General features: G+C 42.8%; 1 protein-coding gene across 2 annotated transcripts in view; it reads right to left on the bottom strand.

The window, feature by feature from the left end:
- Positions 1-20391, bottom strand: part of LOC147668707 (phospholipid-transporting ATPase IC-like) — a 515423-nt gene that overhangs the window by 259447 nt on the left and 235585 nt on the right. For both annotated transcript variants that reach the window (XM_086948491.1, XM_086948490.1), the window contains exons 9-11: positions 19984-20096; positions 10599-10757; positions 4236-4324 (exon numbers count right to left, since the gene is read on the bottom strand). In XM_086948491.1, the coding sequence (XP_086804617.1) occupies positions 4236-4324; positions 10599-10757; positions 19984-20096 (361 nt within the window). The remainder of the gene's footprint in view (positions 1-4235; positions 4325-10598; positions 10758-19983; positions 20097-20391) is intronic.

Raw genomic sequence — 20391 nt, 5'->3', positions numbered from 1 at the left:
CCCGCTTTGAGGTTTTACGCACAAATCTGTTGAAATTTAATTTATGGCTTATGCTGATATGTTACATGTTTCTCTCTTCTTATGCTGCCTTTTCAGGCTATAAATTGAATTTTAACAAATCTGAAGTGCTCCCCTTAAATAAAAACTGTTTACGAAGCATGTTTGAGGGAATTTATTTTAAATGGAATACTAATATTACGTGCTTAAATATTCTTTCACCCTAGAAAAAATTCAGTCTAATTTGGATGAGGTTTTATTAAAAATATGACTGTTAGATGGTCTCTCCTTTTTTTGTCATGGTGGGGTAGATTAGAAGCCATTAAAATGATGCTGCTTCCAGTTATTAGTTTTTATTTATCCATGTTACCTGTAAAAATACCATTAACACTTTTTCAAACAAGAAAGGGAATTTTTTGTTAATTTCTCTGGAATGGTCAGAAAGCTTGTATCTCTTTGGCCTTTCTCTCTGCTCCTAAGAATCTGGGTGGTGTCCATTTTCCCAATTTTCGACAATTCCTCCCAGTTCTTTAAATTACCCTATGATTTCCAAATTTATTTCCAATTTTTATCCTATTAAATGTAAATCTCAAAGCCCCTTGCAGATATTTTTGGACTCACTTCTTTGGCATAACAAACACATCAAATTGTCCAATTGCACTATTTTTTTGAAAACATGAGTTGCTAAAGGGATCTTTCAAGTTAAACAATTGCTACAGGATTCTCGTTGTCTATCCTTACAAGAGGTTCGGTCCGCTTTTGACTTACCTGCTTCCTCGTTATCAAGATATGAATCTCTACGTTTGTTCTAACGGAACATATTTCTCGACTCTCTGGTTCTTTTCTTCCCCCTCAAGATCCTTTGTTAGAACCTTTACCCTCTTCCCCTTACATTAAAGCCTCCCAAACTTAGAAATATCTACATTTCTCTTCTAACCCAAGCCGTCCTAAAAATAAAGTTGAGCTTTTATGGGAGTCTGATCTTCAACATTCCCTCTCAGTTGATACATGGAACTCCATTTGGACACGCATACATCATACCTCTTGCAATTCTAGTACCACTCAGACCCTTTATTATTTTTATCATGGATTATTTTTAGCTCCACTATCACTCTCCAAATATAGTTCACATTTATCCCCGAATTGTTGGGTATGTCTTTCTACTCCCGGTTCTGTTATGCATTCCTTTTTTCTTTGCCCTAATATTGCCCTTTTTTGGACTAGAGCGTGTGAGTCAATTTCCTCTATTTGCACTATTAATTTTCACGTTGATATATACTCCATATTTTAAGGAAGTAACTCCTCATATTGGTATCGTTCTCGGAAGATAGGCATATTTGTAGACGTGTTAATTACTATCGCCCTTCAGGTAATCACTTCTAATTGGAAAGATGCATCCAATGTTTCCTTCTTCGCCTGGTAGAATCTTCTTTATTATCACCACAAACTAGACAGAGCTTCCTCCAAAACCTCTCAACAACTTATTCATAAAGAAGCCCTTTGGTCTCCACTCACTAACTACTTATCTGCATCTGCGCTATGTAATCGAGACAGATCTTTTGGTTAATCAACCTCTATGAATATTTGATTACCTTCTTTTAGTTTATTTTTTGTCATATGTCACACGTATAGGTATTACAATGTTTTTGGAAACCAATGTCATTATTATAAGATTAACGTTTCAATATTATGTTAGATGAAGATGTTATTATATTTCCAGTTTTCCCTTTTTTCCCCTTCTCTGTTTCTTTCCCCTACTTTTTCTTTTCTCCTTTTATTTATTTTTCTTTTATACTCCTTCTGAAAAGAAAAAAACATAAAATGCTATTTTCTCTTTAGGTACATTTTTTATTATTGCCTTTTCTCTTTGGCTTATTTTTAGATTTAGATTGATGTATTAGGTTCCTTGTTGCGCCACATTGTATAATCAGTCTGTATATCTATTGCTTCTTGTTTTTATTGCGTTTTTGCTCCCATCTGGAGGAAGCATTTTTGAATCTCCCACCAAACGGGAGAAACACAGTCCGCTCCCAGCCTTTGGGAGCCATAAAAATGCTAATCAGTGAGGTCAAATGATTTCCAGAACATGTCATGAGTGATGTAATATGAGAGGTCATAAGCAGTGCATGGCAGGGCACACTGCATAATTACCTCTGTTAACTAAAACTGGTGAATTTCTGTGTTTTGTTTAGTTCAAAACATTAGCGTTGTCACGGACATAGTCACCTAACTAGAACGTTATGTTAACCTAGTTTTTTTTGTGAATATATATTTATTTTTTATTTTTGAGGCATTAAGAGTAAGGAAAAGAAATAGTCATCTGGCAAATCGATTGTTTGAGACTGACTAAGGATAGATTCCGATGAGATTCCGGTATGACCATAAGCAGCATGTCAAATTTTCATATAATTCAGGGCTGTATTTCTGTTTTTTAAACTTTTTTTTACTTTTTAAACCTTGATTTTATTGCATGTATCTGTTATTAATTCTTTTATCTAAGTAAAGAATTTTGACTGAATGTATTATATGTTACATAAATATATATATATATATATATATATATATATATATATATATATATATATATATATATATATATATATATATATATATATATATATATATATATATATATATTAAAAGCTCCTTGTGCTCAGTGTCAGCTGAGCAACGCCATGCTCCAGCCACTTCTTGACAGTGGTTCGTAAAGAGGTGGCGAACCTCAAAATCCCCTCGTGTCACCGTCACCTTCTAGCAGCAGTAAATCAGGAGCATCAGCTTGTATAAAGGTAGCCTTTTATTCAGCAAAAAATTGTTCGGCAATCTTAATCTACGCATTTCGGGAAAGTTTGTGAACAAGGGAACACTTTCCCGAAACGCATAGAGTAAGATTGCCGAACAATTTTTTGCTGAATAAAAGGCTACCTTTATACAAGCTGATGTTCGCGATTTACTGCCGCTAGAAGGTGACTGTGACACGAGTGGATATATATATATATATATATATATATATATATATATATATATATATATATATATATATATATATATATATCTATATATCTATATATATTTACATATATATATATATAGATATAGATATAGATATTTTTAAATGTATATTTATTTATATTGAAACTAATGTGCCGTTGCGCATCGGAGCGCACTCGACTTCTCCCAACCATGCGGTTTTATTTAGCAGCCCGTTTCTTTGCACCCCATTATTTTGCTTTTGCCAACGCGTTTCAGGGCCATCGCCCCTGCCTCATGGGCTCAAAAAGAAAGCTAGAAACACTCACTGCTTCTGAATCCGGTTCCTTTTATTCCCGGCATTTTTACAACAGCAGCCTCTAGTGGCAATTTGCATAGTGCAGTTCTTTTCTGTGCAGAATGATGGGACACAAAGCCCTGCAGCGGTACCATTGCACTTATAGTAAGTTCAAGTGTTCTCTTTGTATTTCATTTTAATTATTACCTTAGTAGGCTGTGGTGAAAAGAAGCAAACTCAATTTCCTGTTTGTTTATAAAAGAGGAAACAAACAGGAAATCGAGTTAGTACTTCATTTGAAAACAGCCCATGAAGAACAGTCTGTGTGACTTGAAACGTGTTGGCAGTATGAAATAAATACCGGAAACTGGTGGCGAGTGCAGAACAGAAGTCTGGAGGGACGGTGAGCTGTGTGTTCCCTCCTAAAGCTGTTGTGCATTTTGGTGAGAATCTATTAAACATCTTTGCATAACATGCAAAGTGCTCCAATACCTTCAGGTCTAGCTAGCGCTATATAAAACTCAAATAAATAAAATATACCAAATACCGTGGTAAAGATATACGTGAGAAAGGCACCAAAAATTGCATGCATGAGAAAGGCTGCGTGGTAAAGGCTCTGCTTGATAAAAAACATGATTATAAATGATAACTCCCCAAGTGATCTATGCTAAAAAGAATGGACCTGATTATGCATTTGCAACTTACTTAAAACACAAACAAATGCATAGCAAGTGAATGGGGTCATGAAGAATGCCAGTTGGATTTTATTGGGGATGAAATATATTATGTATTTTCAGCTCCCAGTTTTAGACAATTTCGTAGTTCTATGTCAGCACAGATCAAAAACGCCAAATAAAGTATAGACCATATGAAATATCTCCTGCTAAAGCGGGGTTTCAAAGTAAAGTTAACATGAAGACTTATCTGTCTCTAAAGTAACAAGTGGACATATCGAGTTCACTATATTTACCATATACACCATGTAATTCATCAGATAGTCAATTTTGGTCCGTTTCATCCTAGTTTTGCCACTGTTTCTCATGATTTTCGTATCAGCGCCTAAAAAATGAAATATAATTACAATGCATTATGTGTTAGTTGCTCTGTATATCAATTAAGTATAAACAACGGCAGTCCGCTTTTGGGTTCTCTCGTATAAACAACTGATGAAAATATCCCAAGGAACCTAGCAAAGTGACATAAAACAATGCCTTTAGCAATTAAGTAAAACTGTTTGTAAAGCCTGCTACAAACCAATTCCGATCAGTGAGCATGCACTCATATTGCTCACCCACCTTTTTGTAGGCTTTCCGCCAGATGATATAAATTGGAGAAGGTTTTGGACTTGAATGCACCCACCAGATGTGGAGCATTGGAGCTGGCTTTGCATTTTGATGCACAGGCATTTTTATATACAAAGTAGAATACAGAAATGCATCTTTCATCCATTTTTTGTCACTGGGTCAACGTATGCCCATCTCATGTGTGTGTATACTCAAAGATGCCCCTTCAAGACGAGCAGATTGTGCCAAGTAATCTGCAGGAAGCTTGTGCGATCTGCTTAGGAGGGGGCACATCAAGGTACTGATAGCTGGGCAGATATAGTACATCATTCCTGTAGAAACAGTCTACAGCAGATGTACCACAAAAGTGTGTGATGCATATTGAGGAAAACGCAGATCTTAGACCTCAAATTCTGGATTGGATGTTAGGAACCTGAGACTGGACGCATGACATGACACTGCAGCTGTTTGACTTCTCAGTACCTATCAGAGAACCGACACATTGTGTATCATTTGGACAACACAAAAAAACACGATTTGCAACTACCCCACCAATGTAACTTCATGCGCTTTACCCCTCAGCACCTCTCAGGCCACTCCTAATAGACTGTTCAGCTATGCTTCAGCTTTGGATGAAGAAAAACAACTCCAGAACAATTGGAACAAGCATTTACAATGCAATGGTCTCAGCATTATTAAAGGTAGAGCTATTGGCATTGCTCATGACTATTTTTTTTAAACATAAATAAGTGGTATTGTCATTTACAATGGCAATAGGTGAGCATTAAAGAGTAGTAGAGAGTATTTGCGGACTCAGCCACACACACACACACACAGAGCCCAACACACACACACACACACACACACGCACACAGAGCCCCACACACACACACAGAGCCCCACACACACACACAGAGCCCCACACACACACACAGAGCCCCACACACACACACAGAGCCCCACACACACACAGAGCCCCCCACACACACACACAGAGCCCCCCACACACACACACAGAGCCCCACACACACACACAGAGCCCCACACACACACACAGAGCCCCACACACACACAGAGCCCCACACACACACACAGAGCCCCACACACACACAGAGAACAGAGGCCAGAAAAAACGCTCACAACGAGGGAACGGGGGGCAGGAAAGCAAGCACAACGAGGGGGCAGGAGAGCAAGCACAAGCAACGAGGGGGCAGGGCCGGCACAGAGGCACAAAAACCAGATCACAAGCAGGGCACAGAAGCACAACAAGCAACGCAGGGGCAGGAGAGCAAGCACAAGCAGCGAGGGGGCAGCAAGCAAAAGCAACGAGTGGGCAGGGGGCACAGAGGCGCAAATGCCGGATCACAAGCAGGGCACAGAGGCACAACAAGCAACGAGGGGGCAGGGGTAGGAGAGCAAGCACAAGCAACGAGGGGGCAGGGGGGCACAGAGGCACACAAACCGGATCACAAGCAGGGCACATAGGCACAAAAACCAGATCACTTTCATTACTCACATGCCTTTTATCACTTTGAATTTTTATGACTGTTTTTTCACAAGTGTGGTTTGCCAATTTTTAATAAAGCTGCTCCATCATAAACCAAGTTTTTCCTTTTAAGTGCTATTGGTGCCTAGTTTGGGTGATGTGGGGGTGCGGCCAAAATGGGGGAATGGGGCTTCCTCATGACAAAGCCTTAAAACAACCTACTTGTAAGCAAACAATTTGAGCATAGATAAGCATAAAAAATGCCGAAAGGCCTTTTAATTTGCAGTGTTGGGCCCATGTATCCCTCCAAATAAATAATGCAGCTCCAGTGGGTTGTGGAACGCAAACTTAAGTCACATCATAAATTCTCACAGCATATCAAAAATAAATTCCCCCTAAAAACATACAAGCATTTGTTTCCCACTCCTGTTATTCATGGTGTGTGCTGCTTGGGTTGGTGGTACTTACCAGGTTAATTAGCACGTGATTGTTTCCTCTTTATAATCCTCTCACAGTGGGAAGAGGGGGCGGGAAAGAGGTGTGAGGGCTCTCCTGTCGGAAAGCGGCTACCCCGAACAGCATCACTCAAAGGTGTCGCCCATACTGCAACACAGGTAGGTCGGGACTGCCGCCCAGGTGCCAAGTGTGCTGTAACGGTGAAAGAACCCAGTCGCGTGCAGTGTGACTTACCTCTGCCCCTGTCCCTCCCTGGGAAGGCCCAGCTAGCAGACACAAAGGAGAAAGCTGGCACCCGTCTGTTACGAAAACACCCCAAATCTTATTTTTTTATAGATATTGCCCATAAAACTTCTCAAACTAGTACTAGTACCCTTCGCGTTCTGTCCAGACTTAAAAAAAAAAAAAGGGGCTCCGCTGAAGCCAGTTAAGTAAAAATAAAATTACGTTTAGATGTTAAGGCATAAAGATAATCTGAGCGTCCTCAAGAAACTAAATGCCCCCTCTGAGCCTAATGGGCTCGAGAAACAACACTGCCAGCTGGGGGAGTGGCCCGCTGCCCACTGGGGCCGCTCTACCGTCAATATTGCCCGCAGCTGTGGGAGTCCCTCTCGGGGGACTCTGAAGTGAAAAATGCCCCCAAATCACAGAGGCGCTGCCCACTGCCAAATGGGGCCGCACGAGACACCAACAGCAATGTAGGAGCAGCCCTCTGCAGAGCGGGGCTGCTCAGGTCAAGGCACCGCCCGGGTACGCGACCTCGCACCTTTTCCCCCCCCCTCCCTCCCCCCAGCCGGCTTTTACTCACCGGCTTCCTGGGCCTGCAGCACGTCTCCTTCCACTGTGGTGGGGGCAGGCACCGGTAATGTGCCTCGGGCCCCCTCCGCCTCATGGACACAGCAGCTGCAGGGCACGGGGCTCTCCTCCTCACCCGGGAGCCCCGATGCGGAACAGGCGGCTTCTCTGTGTCCCTGCTCCTTCTCCTCATGGCTGCAGGCGGTGCTCTACCATAACACGGGAGCCCCGCGGCTTCACCTGCTCGCTTCCTGCCTCACTCCTCTGCACCGGATCGCTGGATAGGCTCCAGTCCACTTCCGGTTTCTCTGCCCACTACTTCCGGTCGTCGCAGGCAGCGCGGCGGCCCGGAGGGAGAAAAGTGGACTCAGGCAGCAATCCGGGGTAGGCACCCGGTAGATGAGGGATCAGAAAGGGGTGAGCACCCGTATTTTAAGTAATAATATGGGGCTAAGCACAATTTTAAAAGAAATCGCTCCTAAGCGCTAGGGGGCACAAAAACAGCAGATAAGCGGTATTAGAGCGCTTTATACTACGCAACCGATTCATATGCAGGTCGGGCAGAAATGGCTGCCGCAAAGCTCCAAAACTTCCGCGATTCAGGGGCGGGTTTTTTGCTGAGTGACTGATGACGTCACAGATAGAAAGAATGCAAAAAACATGCCCCTGAATCCAATGGCTGGCCTCTGTTTAGGAAGCCAGCCAATGGAGAAGAAGGGTGGGTTCCAGCCCCCTCTAAGAAACATAAAATCTTCGGCTCACTCCACTGCTACGCAGTGCAACAGTCCTCGACCTAAAACATAAATGGACTACTTCCACATGTTTTGTACTCATCCTTTGTTGACAGAAAAGTACATCACAGTGCGTTGCTGGCCAGACACTATGACTGTGGCACATCTTTAGGGTACTCCACCAACTCCACTCCATAGCAGGATCACAAGTAGCTGACGAAAGACTACTGAATGCACTTGTGAAGAGGTATTGGGTTAGAATCCCTAAACAACAATTTGCAATCCCACTGCCATCTGCACACAGTAGAAGATGTCAGAACCATTGCGAACCAGATTGTGTATATCCCCTGAGCATAAAGGTACATGTGGTTAGCACATGAATTAACTGGCAGATACTATAGGAAGATACATGGAAAACAATGGCTTTACTCTACAGCTTAAGAACAGCGGTAACAAGTAACTTTTGTAGTTGGGTTATTTATGGAGGAGCTTGCAGGAGGATGCATGCCAGCCAATAGGCACTTTCTGCAAGAATCCCACTGGGTAAAATAATTTAGCTACCTCTCCATGTCCATCAAGGCGGCCTGCAGGCAAGTTATTTTTTGCATCACAGGTATGAGTTCAGCTCCCAATACGGTCATCTCTGAAAGTGAAATACGAAAACTGGAAACTGTGGGAACCAGATTGATTGTAGATCGTTATAATATATAATATACAAGCCCCACCAAGACCCATGCTGAATGGGACTGCTTAGAGGTTTTGCTCGACTCTGGCGGAACTTTTCTTTAATTCAAATTTGCCCTGAGAAAGTCGATGGGTGATATACCCAAGATAAAACACGTGTTGGCTACATCTCAGCAATACCAGCTACGCCCTTTTGCTATCAGGAGCCATATGTAATACATCTACGGTTCTGAATAGGATGAGAGAATAAAGAAGACTATCAACATATAACATTTGGACTGATATTTTCTTGCATTAACTTTTGTGATAATAATTTGCATTGTGCTCGGGAACGGGTTCTTCTTTTGTACTTTACGCTTGGTGTACCTTTGGTCACAGAGGACTTCGGGATACGTGGGCGGTAGTGCCCCAACGGTTCCCTTGAGCACTCATCAGATAATATTGGTACTTAGATTATAATCCATGGTAATGCGCGAGGTTTGACCTAGCCACGCTTCTAATTTACATCAACAAAAGAGGGCAGCGTTTCTCTTGACCCAGATCCATTTGCTGAGACACCTCCAAGGCATGTAATGGTAAAGGGTTGCAAAATAAATGAAAATATAGTACAGTAGAAAAGGAATTGTTGAAGCTGATCAAAGCCATGTACTCTGCAACATGAACTCTAAAACAAATGGCTATAAGAAGGCCGTAAGAACATTGAAAGTGAAAATCAAGCCACCATGTAGGGACTTTAAACAGTGGCCTGCAACAGCCCCTAGTGCATTCTGATAGATCCTCAAAATTGTTTATATTCACAATAAATCAAATGTTTGCCACCTCTTGTTGAACAGGAAGTGTGTGATATCCATGCACACGTGTTTCATGCGAATTGGCACTCATTAACAATAAGCAATCCTGTGGTTTGGGGGTTCTTGGCAAACCACTTTCAGTATACCCGGTTCAACCACAATATTAATTAATTTTTAATTAATTGCAGGTTTATATAGCGCTAGGATCGGCTCCCGGAGGAGTATCTCCGCGCTTCGACCGCTGCGAAACCCTTCCTGGCTTCCCTGAGAGATGGTCCCTTAATGGATATCTCCAGGGTGAGACCAGGCATCCCCGGCGGTCTGGTGGGGCCGTTAGTGAAGATGAGGCAAGCTAATGCCCAGAGTTGCCGAGTGTGATCGCTGATCAGAGTGGGCACCAAGGCGAGAGAATTATCGAGTCCGCTGACCCTGGTCCAGAAACCTGCCGCGTCGGGAATCGAACCCTGGTCCCGGGCCGTCCTCTGCTCTCGGGTCTGCCGCCTCTAACCAGTGAGCCACACTACTTCACTTATATAGAATGGTTATTGGTGTGGTGCATGCTATGATTAAGGCAAAAGACAGAGCTCACTGTAGCATGATAGGTCTGAGAAGAAATAAACGTTCCAAATATTACAGGAAGTCTAGCACAATGCAGCAAGTAAATATACCTCCAGGAATATAAAGAGAACATTGCACCTGCATGTTCTGGGCATTTTTCCCACTACTAAAAATGGAGATCCAAGAAAGGCAATAGATAAAAATAGAGGCAAGCACGATAGATGACCAATATTATCTGGTTGAAATGTTGGTGGCTCTAACGGACAGAAAATAGGTGTTGTGTTGCAGCACACATTGTTAATGACATACTGGTGCAATTATTTCTAATAAATATTTAGGGAAAAAGGAGAAAATGGCACAACGTATACAAGGGGAATGTCAAACAAAAGTTGACTATCCATCCATATTTAATTGTTTAAAATGAAATGTAGTGTACAACCCAATATCATATTTCTAGTTTATAATGAAAAACATGGGTACAGTTGAAAGGCAGATATAAAACAATTCGAACTGTAACATAAATGAACTGCAACTTGGTAATGCCCATACCTGCAAAGAGGACAAGCCCGTGACAGACCTCTGTGTTCCTGATCGTGCAGCCACGTAGTAATATTTTATCTGCATCCAAACCATAGCTCCTGTTCTTCCAGATTAAAGTGCCAATAAAACGGTCTAGTCGATTATTGGGCTCTTCACACTCAACCACCCCTAATGCAAAACAAAAGCAATATTTTTCATGTTATCAAATGTTATAGTTAAAAATCTAGTAATACCATTCCAAATGCATAATTTTAATTAGGGATTACAAAATTAAAATTATGAAGTGTCTAATTTATACCATAAAATAGAGAAAAGAAACATTCACTTCCAAGCGTAAAAACTACATGCAACATAGTCTATTTACTGGTACCCACTTAACACTGTTCGGTAAATAAGACACTGGTTTCTTCAACAGAAAAGCTGATAACCATGCATAAAGAACAAATGTCAGACATGTGCACTAAATATTGATCAACTACCCCTTCCCAACAGCTAGCATAGTAAGTACCTAAAAGAACTCCATGTAGCAGTGTGGTGCTGTTGAAACACAGGAGGTAAATAAACTTCTTTCTGGTCTGGAGCAGCTTGGTCATACCCAAAGAGTTAATGGCCCAACACACTTCGTGGGCCACACGTTGGACTTCATCTTCTCCAACGTTGACCATCTGATTTGTGACCCTTTGTGGCCCCTCACTTGGACGGACCACTCCATGATAAAGTTTTCCATCCCTAGCCTTTGCTCAAAAAGCATACCTCAGATTGCGAGCAGGCGATATTTAGCTCGTAGACCCTGGCGCAATTTCTCATTAGAGGCCTTCGATAAAGTGTTCCATGTGGAACCACAAACAAACGAACTAGAAGTATCTAAAATGTTGGCCTCCTTGAACAAGGCATTTGTGAGAGCCTTAGACTTGACAATTCCAATTTAAAAAAACCAATCTTGGCTCAACCCTTAATCGAATCTCAACACAGTGGTACTCTACAGAATTAAGACAGGAAAAATCTTCCTGCAAACAACTAGAGAGACGCTGGCGAGTGAGTAAAACCTCCCAGAACAGATTGGTGTACAAGCAAGCTCTGGCTAGTTACCATCATAACCTAAAGTCAGCAAGACGCCTGTACATTCTGAATCAAATTGAGCGTTCCAGCAATTCCTATAAAGCTCTCTTTGACATTGTTAAAAACTGTCTCACCTCAAGTAAACAAACTCCCCTGGAATCCCAAGAATTCTGTAATTCCCTGGCTGTCTTCTTTCAGGAAAAAATCTCAACCATCTACTATAATTTTCCATCGTCGGCCATGCGAAATCTGCGACTTCTAGCCTGCCCTGAAGGACCCACAAAAATGGTAGACTGCTCTCTTGATTGCTTTGCACCTGCCTCACTGGAAGAAATATCTAAAGCACTATGTTCGGCCAAATCAGGCTCTCCCATAGATCTTTGCCCTCCCAAAATTATGGATCTCCTGGCCCACAGCTGTGCCCCGGCCATTCAAAAAATGTTTAATGCATCTATCCAATCTGGGATTATACCCACAGCTTGGAAAGAAGAATTTGTGCGCCCTACTCTTAAGAAACCCTTGGCAAACCCACCCGACCTTGGCAACTATCACCCATTTTCCCTGCTTCCATTATTGGCCAAAACGCTGGAAAGTATCGTTAACAGGCAACTGAGTAACTACCTTGAAACCAATACTATCTTGGACCCCTCGCAATCAGGGTTCCATCCAGGTTTCAGTACGGAGACTGCTCTATTAGCCGTGACGGACTCCCTGAAGATGACAATAGATGCAGGCGGATCAGCTATACTGATCCTTCTTGACCTCTCCGCGGCCTTTGATACCATCTGCCACACAAAGCTCGTGGAGAGGTTAACTTCCTGTGGCATTCAGGGATTAGCCCTTAAATGGCTTCAGAACTTTCTGGCGGATAGATCTCAAACAAGTCATCTTGGGCCCTTTCCAATATGATAAAATACCACTGGACAAGGGTGTTCCTCAGGGCTCCTGCCTTAGCCCAACCCTTTTTAACATTTATATGGCCCCTTTGGCTAAGGCAGTAGAAGCCCTGATTTTTGAAACAATCTCATCCGCTGACACTCAGCTGTTCACCATCGGCCCTAATCCAGAATCCGACAAGCTCCGCTTCGCCAAGGGTATAATGGCGATATCCAACTGGATGACTAACAACTGACTCCAGTTGAACCCCGGAAAAACGGAAGTCATGCTATTGGGAAATGCCTCGGCAGTTTGGTCTGATGAGTGGTGGCCCCCTGAGGCTGGGTGTCGCCCCTGTCCCCAAGCAGAGTGTTAAAAACTTGGACGTAAAGCTGGATCAATCACTGTCAATGAAAGATCCTGTAGCAGCTACCACAAGCTCCTGCTATTACAGTTTACGACTGCTTCGTAAAATCCTCCCTTATATACCGACTGCCCATCGTAGAACGTTGGTCCAAGCGATGGTGATCAGTCGCTTGGACTACGGAAATGCCTTGTTGGCCGTGTTGGGTGTGACATTACTAAATAAATTACAGGTCATCCAAAATACCGCTGCCAGAATGATCTTAAATATGCCAGCAGGCTCCCCTTCTCTACCTCTGCTAAAAGACCTGCATTGGCTACCGGTAAAAAAAAGATCCATCTTTAAAATTTGCTGTTTGTCATTCAACGCGTTAAATGGACGAGGCCTTTATTATTTACAAAAGAAATTGGAAAAATACATTCCAGGCCACAATCTGAGATCTGGCTCCCTGCATTTGCTCAAGATCCCTCGTATCCGTCTTAAACGTACAGGAGGCAAAGCCTTCTCTTATCTGGCGCCCAAGTACTGGAACAGCTTGCCTAAGGCCCGGAGGGATTTTCAGTCATATGGAACCTTCAGGAAACACCTTAAGGCTTTCCTCTATTAAAGTACCATAGCTCAGGCCCTCGCTACCAGTGATGTTTCTCTAGGCAGCGCCGAGATGCCCCAGGGTGATTCCTGCACTATAAAAGAGTAAATAACATAACAGATCAAGCAAAGTACAATTTAAAGTTTTGTAATAGAAGAAAAACTGAAATTACAGATATGTTGGACTACAGCATTACCCCATTTGTATGTATGTGTATTTAAAATACTGCATACATGCAAGGTGTCCATGTATTAGCAGCAACAGTATTTCCCTATACTGGCTGCATGAGAATATGAATATTTAAGCTTGACAACTAAAATTAAAGAACAAAGGGCTAAAGGTTTTTATCAATTTAAAATAAGAACTACAAAGTATAGTTAGAACTTGTTTTAGATATTGCTTGATACTGAAGTGCAGTATATATAAGATGTTACTATTATTAAATGTAAGGGTATGCATTTATTCACTTCAGGACGATAGAATGGTATGTACGTCTTGTCTTGGTGACCTGAAGGTCACACAAGGTGTCAGTAAAAAGAATTCAATTCTCTGATTCTCCTTGGCAGCAAAGTGGTGCATATAGAAACAATGCAACAAACTGCCAGAGTCACACGTGAAATCACAGACAAGCACAGGAGTCCAAATGTTGATCGATGTAAGGACCATAGGTTTAGCAGATATGCTGATTTTCGCCATGTAAGGACTATAGGTTTAGCAGATAGGCGTTTTTTTTCCATCATTCTTCAGAATTTACGAACACTGAAGGAGTTTATGAAGTCCATTAGTCATAATTAGTTTTTTAATGTTTAGACTGTGTCAATTCATAACCCTGCTTTATCATGAATAATTTTCATGCAGTGGTTTTACGGTCATTCGGAAGCCCACACAAAATGAGCCTCTACCGATAAGGGCCCTTTTTGGTGCTTGATTCTATTCTTCTGGACTTTCCTTATTATTAGGGACTAGTAAGTCAAGGACTTGAAATAAGTGATTGTGGGGGTAACTGGCCAGGTCATTCATGTCAGCATTTTTTTCTAGATGTGATATAGTTTGCTCTAAAGGCTACTAAACTCTTCCTCGGTTAGGTATAAGATGGATATTTGGATGCTATTGTTTTCCTGACAGCAGTTTCCATAACCAGGTCGAAATACAGCATTAGCATCTCCTTAGTCTTTCTGTACTACAGTAATGCAAAAGCATTACAATAGCTTAGCATGGTTTATTTTTCTTATTCAATGTCAGGAGCTCGAGATTTTCAATTTTGAGACTAACGATGCAATAAACCCACTTTTAGCAAAATAAAGGAAATGACAATTGGGTAATCGGAAACAATAACTTCCCATTCACAAATTCAGAAATTAAAAGTAATGCAACCAAATATCTATTTAATAAGGTAAGAATAACTCTTGGAAACAACTCAAATCCAACATGAATCCTAATTAAATGTTTATCTCCTTTATATGGTCTTGATTGACAGCGTAGCTGTCACCAGACAATATGTGAGCATCACTAGAGAGGGACAGTGGCTCTTCCCACATGTTGGGATCCCAGTATACATGTTTTCATTGGTAAGACGTTGTGTACTTCCACGAAAAAGGGCTTTCCCTTCACTGCAGGGGTGATCATTTTATTTAGCCAGCTGACTGAGCTTGAACTTTCAGGGGCACACACATGACATTGTAATGTTGTAAAGGTGTCTCAGATAACTAGATAATGTATTAAGTTTGATCTTCTCTAGAAGCAGCACAGATAATAGGAGAGCAGTCATTACCCTAAATGGATTTTCAGGCCTAACGTGACAGTGCAACCGTCACCTAACTTTATAATTTACACCATTATTGTTCTAGAGTTCTTTTCCTCCTGTTAGAAATGGGGCTTCCGGTTGGCTAGGATATGCAGCTAAGCCAGGCAGAACCCACCACTCTAGTCAGGGCAATGGAGTTACACACCGAAGTTAACCCCTGCTCACCCCTTGGTAGCTTGGCATAGCAGTCAGGCTTATCCCAGAGGCAATGTGTAAAGCGTTTGCGCAACACACAGCAGTGACACACTAGGCACACCACAAAAGAAACCACACACAAGATTATATAAAAATATCCTTTACATGATTTAAAAAAAAACAACACATTAGTACACAATCACATATTACTGTGCCATTAAGCACTTTTCATGACTTCACAGGCATTACATAAATCGGGCCACTGTCAAACATTACAGATAGGGTTACCAGTAACTATTGGCAGGATTGCACTTAACGTAAAACACTATGCATAAACCACATCTGCAGTGCAATATAGTAAATACTAGTGAACTTGCACACATTATGGAGATATCCTTGCTGACATTGTACCTACCACTATCACAACACTATATCCATGGGGCGAACACAGGCAATGTAACAACATTTCACATTAGGGCACAGTGTGCAAGATAAGGCCCATGAATCATCACTGATGACCATCATACGCAATCCGGAGTCCCTAGGCAGTATCCGGCTATGGAACTGGCCATTTCCACACAGGACATACCACTACATATATTTATAGTTCAGGGTTTGAAACGACCCATAGCACCACCTCAGGGTATAAGAACCATGCAGTAGTCACCAATCACCAGGGACCTTCCTGGTTGTGTAGGTATTCCCTGTGTATGGTGCACTTGCGCTGCTCCTAGCGGTGTAGACGGTAATTGGCACTGCTGAAGGTAATGCGGCAATCCGCATGCCCCCTCCCCCACCCCCGGCACTAGGCCTTCAATTTCACCTCTAAATGCAGTGTGTAGCAGGCACGGGCCAGCCGCACAAAGCACGTTGAGGGTGGAAACCCACCCCGACCGCATGGAGGACGATGCGGCCTGGCCGGCAACCCAACAACCACAGCACAGCAGGGGAATCTCAGCACTCACTTCTCACCCTGCGTCCCTCCCCACCCCCCCCCCCATCTCGGGCCGATGAGCACTCGGAAGGGGAGGTGTCCCCAACAGAAGCACATGCACTGCTCAGGGCGCACAAGCTCCAGGACGGCTCCTCTGTCTCGGAGCACTACCGCCGACTGTGGCGTCTTGATTCAGCCTTTTCTCCTGGTGCGAGGAGTAGGGAGAGCCAACCGTTTGGGATCATGCAGGTCTGGAGGATGAGGCACGCTGGTCTCCAAGGCACATGGGAGAATCCCAGAGCAGATGCCAAACTCTGCCCCGGGGGAACTACTGAGTGCACGTTGGGATGGAATCACTCCAGTAGATCCCTGCAGGGACCCCGGTGGCACTGTAAAGGAAACAATCTACAAAAGGGCAGAGGACGGCCGGGCTGGCTTCTACAACCTAAGGAAATCAATCAGCGTCCCAGCATGTCCACGTGAAGCCTATCTGGCAGGGCAAGATGCGAACCCCTCTTTTAGAACTGGGTATAAGAAAAGGCAGGGAGCAGCCCTCCATATGCTCTCTTGCAAGAGAACCAGTTATATCACTTCACACACGCTTGTTGGCCTCACAGTGAAGGGAGATACAGCACTCACCAAGCGCTCTAGTTTAGCACTCATCAAGCACTCTAGTTTATCAAAACAAAGTGCATAACAGCACACCTGGGAGAGCACTGGGGGCACACCAGCAAGGAGCAGGTTGGTAGGCCAGCACAAAAGTCCTCAGTGCAGAGCTGCAGTCCTCCTTTCAGACTGATAGGCAGCAGGTCAGCACCCTAGAGGGGCGAAGACCCCAGGTGGTTCCCCCTGATAAACCAGCAGTCCTCCAGTAGTATACAGAGCCAGCAGCATCTGGCAACAAATTCCACGCAGTGTCTTCTAAACAATAATGGGGTCACATCCACTGTACTTCTAGTGCAATGTCTGATCTGGGGGCACTTCAAACACTAATCAAGTGCACAACACCCACATTCATATTTTCAGCCCAGGCCCTAGCCACACCAGAGGAGAGTGGAGCCAGCATTGTAGAAGGCAGGCACAGCCCTATTCAGGGGAAGGTGCAAGTCAAAGCACCACTCCAAATGGTGACCAGGTCTATTCAGGTGCAAGGGACAACTCCTCCTGCAACTCTAAATTCAGCCAAGGTCTATTCAGCATAACGCAGAGCCATCCAGGCAGGGCAGGACACACCTCGAGCAACCCCTCACCCCAGGGACTAGCTGGAGTGCATGCACAGCCCCTTTCCCCTGTCAGTCAAAATATCCAATGGTCAATACACATCCAGGCTGGCACAAAGACACATAGCACACAGAAATGTCCACTTCTAAAAGTGGCATTTCTAAAATAGTAATAATAAATCTGCTTTCACTAATTAACAGGATTTATCACTACTATTCCAAACATGCACCTCATGTCAGGAATTGCCACTGAAGTACATATCAGGAAATTCACAATACAAACCTATGAGAGGGTAGCCTCACAGCAGTGAGAAACCAAATAGGCTGTTTGTCACTACCAATGCATGCCTCACAGCTAAGGCACATGTCCTACCTTTTACCTACACCAATACCTGCCCATAGGGTTAGCTAGGGCCTACCTTAGGGATGACTAATATGTAGTAAAAGGGGAGTTGCAGACACAGCAAGCACGTTATATGCCATGTTGCAGCGGCAGTAAACTGCATGCGCAGGACCTGCAGTGGCAGAGGCCTGAGACCGGTTTGAAAGGCTACTTGGGTGGTTCGCGCAAGCAGCGCTGCAAGCCCACAAGTAGCATTTAATTTACTGGCCCTGGGGTATATGGGATATCACTGTACAAGGGACTTTTAGGTAAATTAACGATGCCAAATAGATGTAGACCAATCTTACCAAGTTTAAAAGAGAGCGCATGCACTTTAGCAGGGATCAGCAATGATATAGTGCCCAGAGTCATTAAACCACCACCAACAGGTCAGAAAAAATACAGGAGAAAGGCAAAAAGCTCTGGGATGACCCAGCAAAAAGGGTCAAGTCCAACACCTCCATACAAATACATATTTATTCCTGGGCTATTTACTTGTAATGCTTCATATTGCCATACAACATTTCTTTAAAGCCGGACCTGCTGGCATTGCTAATGCTTGCTAATAGGATGAAGAAGCTTTTTAATCTAACAACTGTTAGACATATATGACATCACAATAAGTCCATGAATTTGGAGGCAAATTTATTGGGGGGTGGGGGGATTGAAGGAGCTTGTCAAATGATATTTCAGACACAGATGACTTGTGACACTTAGTATCAAATGATTACTTTAGGTTTTTTATGAGATAGTAAATTAACCAATAATTGCAAACCTATGCCCCAAAAAATGGATGTATTTCTTTGTAAAAATTTATCAGAGGTTGTTCTTGTATGTATATGCATTTTCATACCACATATTAGAATCACTGAGTGTTGCACTGATAAAAATATAACGTTTTAGGCATATTTTAAATGTATCTGCAACAAAACATAACTAAACATGAATTCATCTTAATCATAAACCCATGGTGAACAGCATTAACAATCTGCTCCCACGGTCACTCCTGCATGTATGATCAGTCACCTACACCCCAGCTAATGCTTTCTCTTATTTTTCCTGCAAGGTCTCCTTCAACTTCGCTGGTTGGGCTTCATCCCTTCCAGGTCCAATAACTGGGAAGATTGTAAACAGTCCTAAAACAGGGGCATCTATATGCATTCTTTTGACAACTTGTCCTTCAGGCACTTACTGTTGGGTCTGCAGGGCGGCTGCAATATGTGCCCCTGTTCACCAAGGCTCCCATTCGTGCAGTTAGAAAGAACCAATTCCTTGGGAACGTCAACACTTGGACAACAACTGTTGGATACAGTGGCAAATACCCCAGTTGAGCCATACTAGCATGCCATTAGCCCCCAAATGGCTCTCCCCTGATACACTTGCTTCCTCTTTTTTACTGCATGGCACCCGAAATTGTAGACCTGCAGTCACTGCCTGCCACAGAGGATCACTACACTGACTTCTAATTCAGGCACTTCAATGACCAACACAGTTTCATAGCTATGGGAGGAGGGTGGGTATCTTGTAATTCTAAACCAAGCCTAAATTTTGGGAACGTTTGCAGGGTGGGGAAAACCTATGGAAAAGCCAAGCACAGAAAATCTTGAAAGTACAGTATGTACTTTGATGCTCATTCCAGCCAGAAAAGAGGTGTGTTTATTCAAGTACTTATGACTACACTTCACTCAGCCGTGACAGAACAACTAATGATATGTTTTCACTAGGAATTAAATGATCCTCAGCAATAAAAAAAAACAAATCAGAACAATTTAGGAAAAGGTATAATTGCCACAGCTGTCTTTCCACAGAGAGCCTTGTGTCCTTCAGTCCGTTCAGTTAGCTTACCTGTCATTCAACCATGTTTAGGAGTGTGCGAATTTGGACTCCGTGGACCGAGCTCTGGCCAGATTTATAAAAAAATGGGCTACTGTTAATTCATCAATATACTAAAGTCCGTAAGCACATTACCATCAACACTTGTAAAGCATATAGTCCCATCGCACAAAAGATAATGTTTATGGTCGCACCAACCATCAAAATCGGCCAAGTTTTTTTCTTCTTTAATTGATCCACCGGCATCGCCATCTTCCTTGAGCAACCTATCTGTCACTTCCAAGGACATTTTGAATTTCAAATTTGTTTCTCTACAAAGAAAGATTTCAGAAAACAATTAGTGTCAGTGGGCGGTAAAGTGAAAAAGAAAGACTTGATTGAATTTGAGATGCAAGGCAGTTGTAATGGCTAAAAATGGAAAGAAGCTTGTGTGAGTCAGCGTAATGTACAAGCATGTTACCAGACCTTTAATCCACATGGAACTCAATATTTTGGGAATAAAGGATTAGGGCCAAATAAAATGTATCAATTATGTTCACTGCGAAATGAATGAGTTGCCTAACAAAATGTTTTACAGAAAAATGTAACACTTCATGAAAAGACCTG

This window comes from Lissotriton vulgaris, unplaced genomic scaffold, assembly GCF_964263255.1.
Source record: "Lissotriton vulgaris unplaced genomic scaffold, aLisVul1.2 SCAFFOLD_736, whole genome shotgun sequence".
Taxonomy (NCBI): Eukaryota; Metazoa; Chordata; class Amphibia; order Caudata; family Salamandridae; genus Lissotriton; species Lissotriton vulgaris.
Note: the sequence above shows the minus strand (reverse complement) of the source record. Positions and strands in the feature narration are given on the sequence as shown.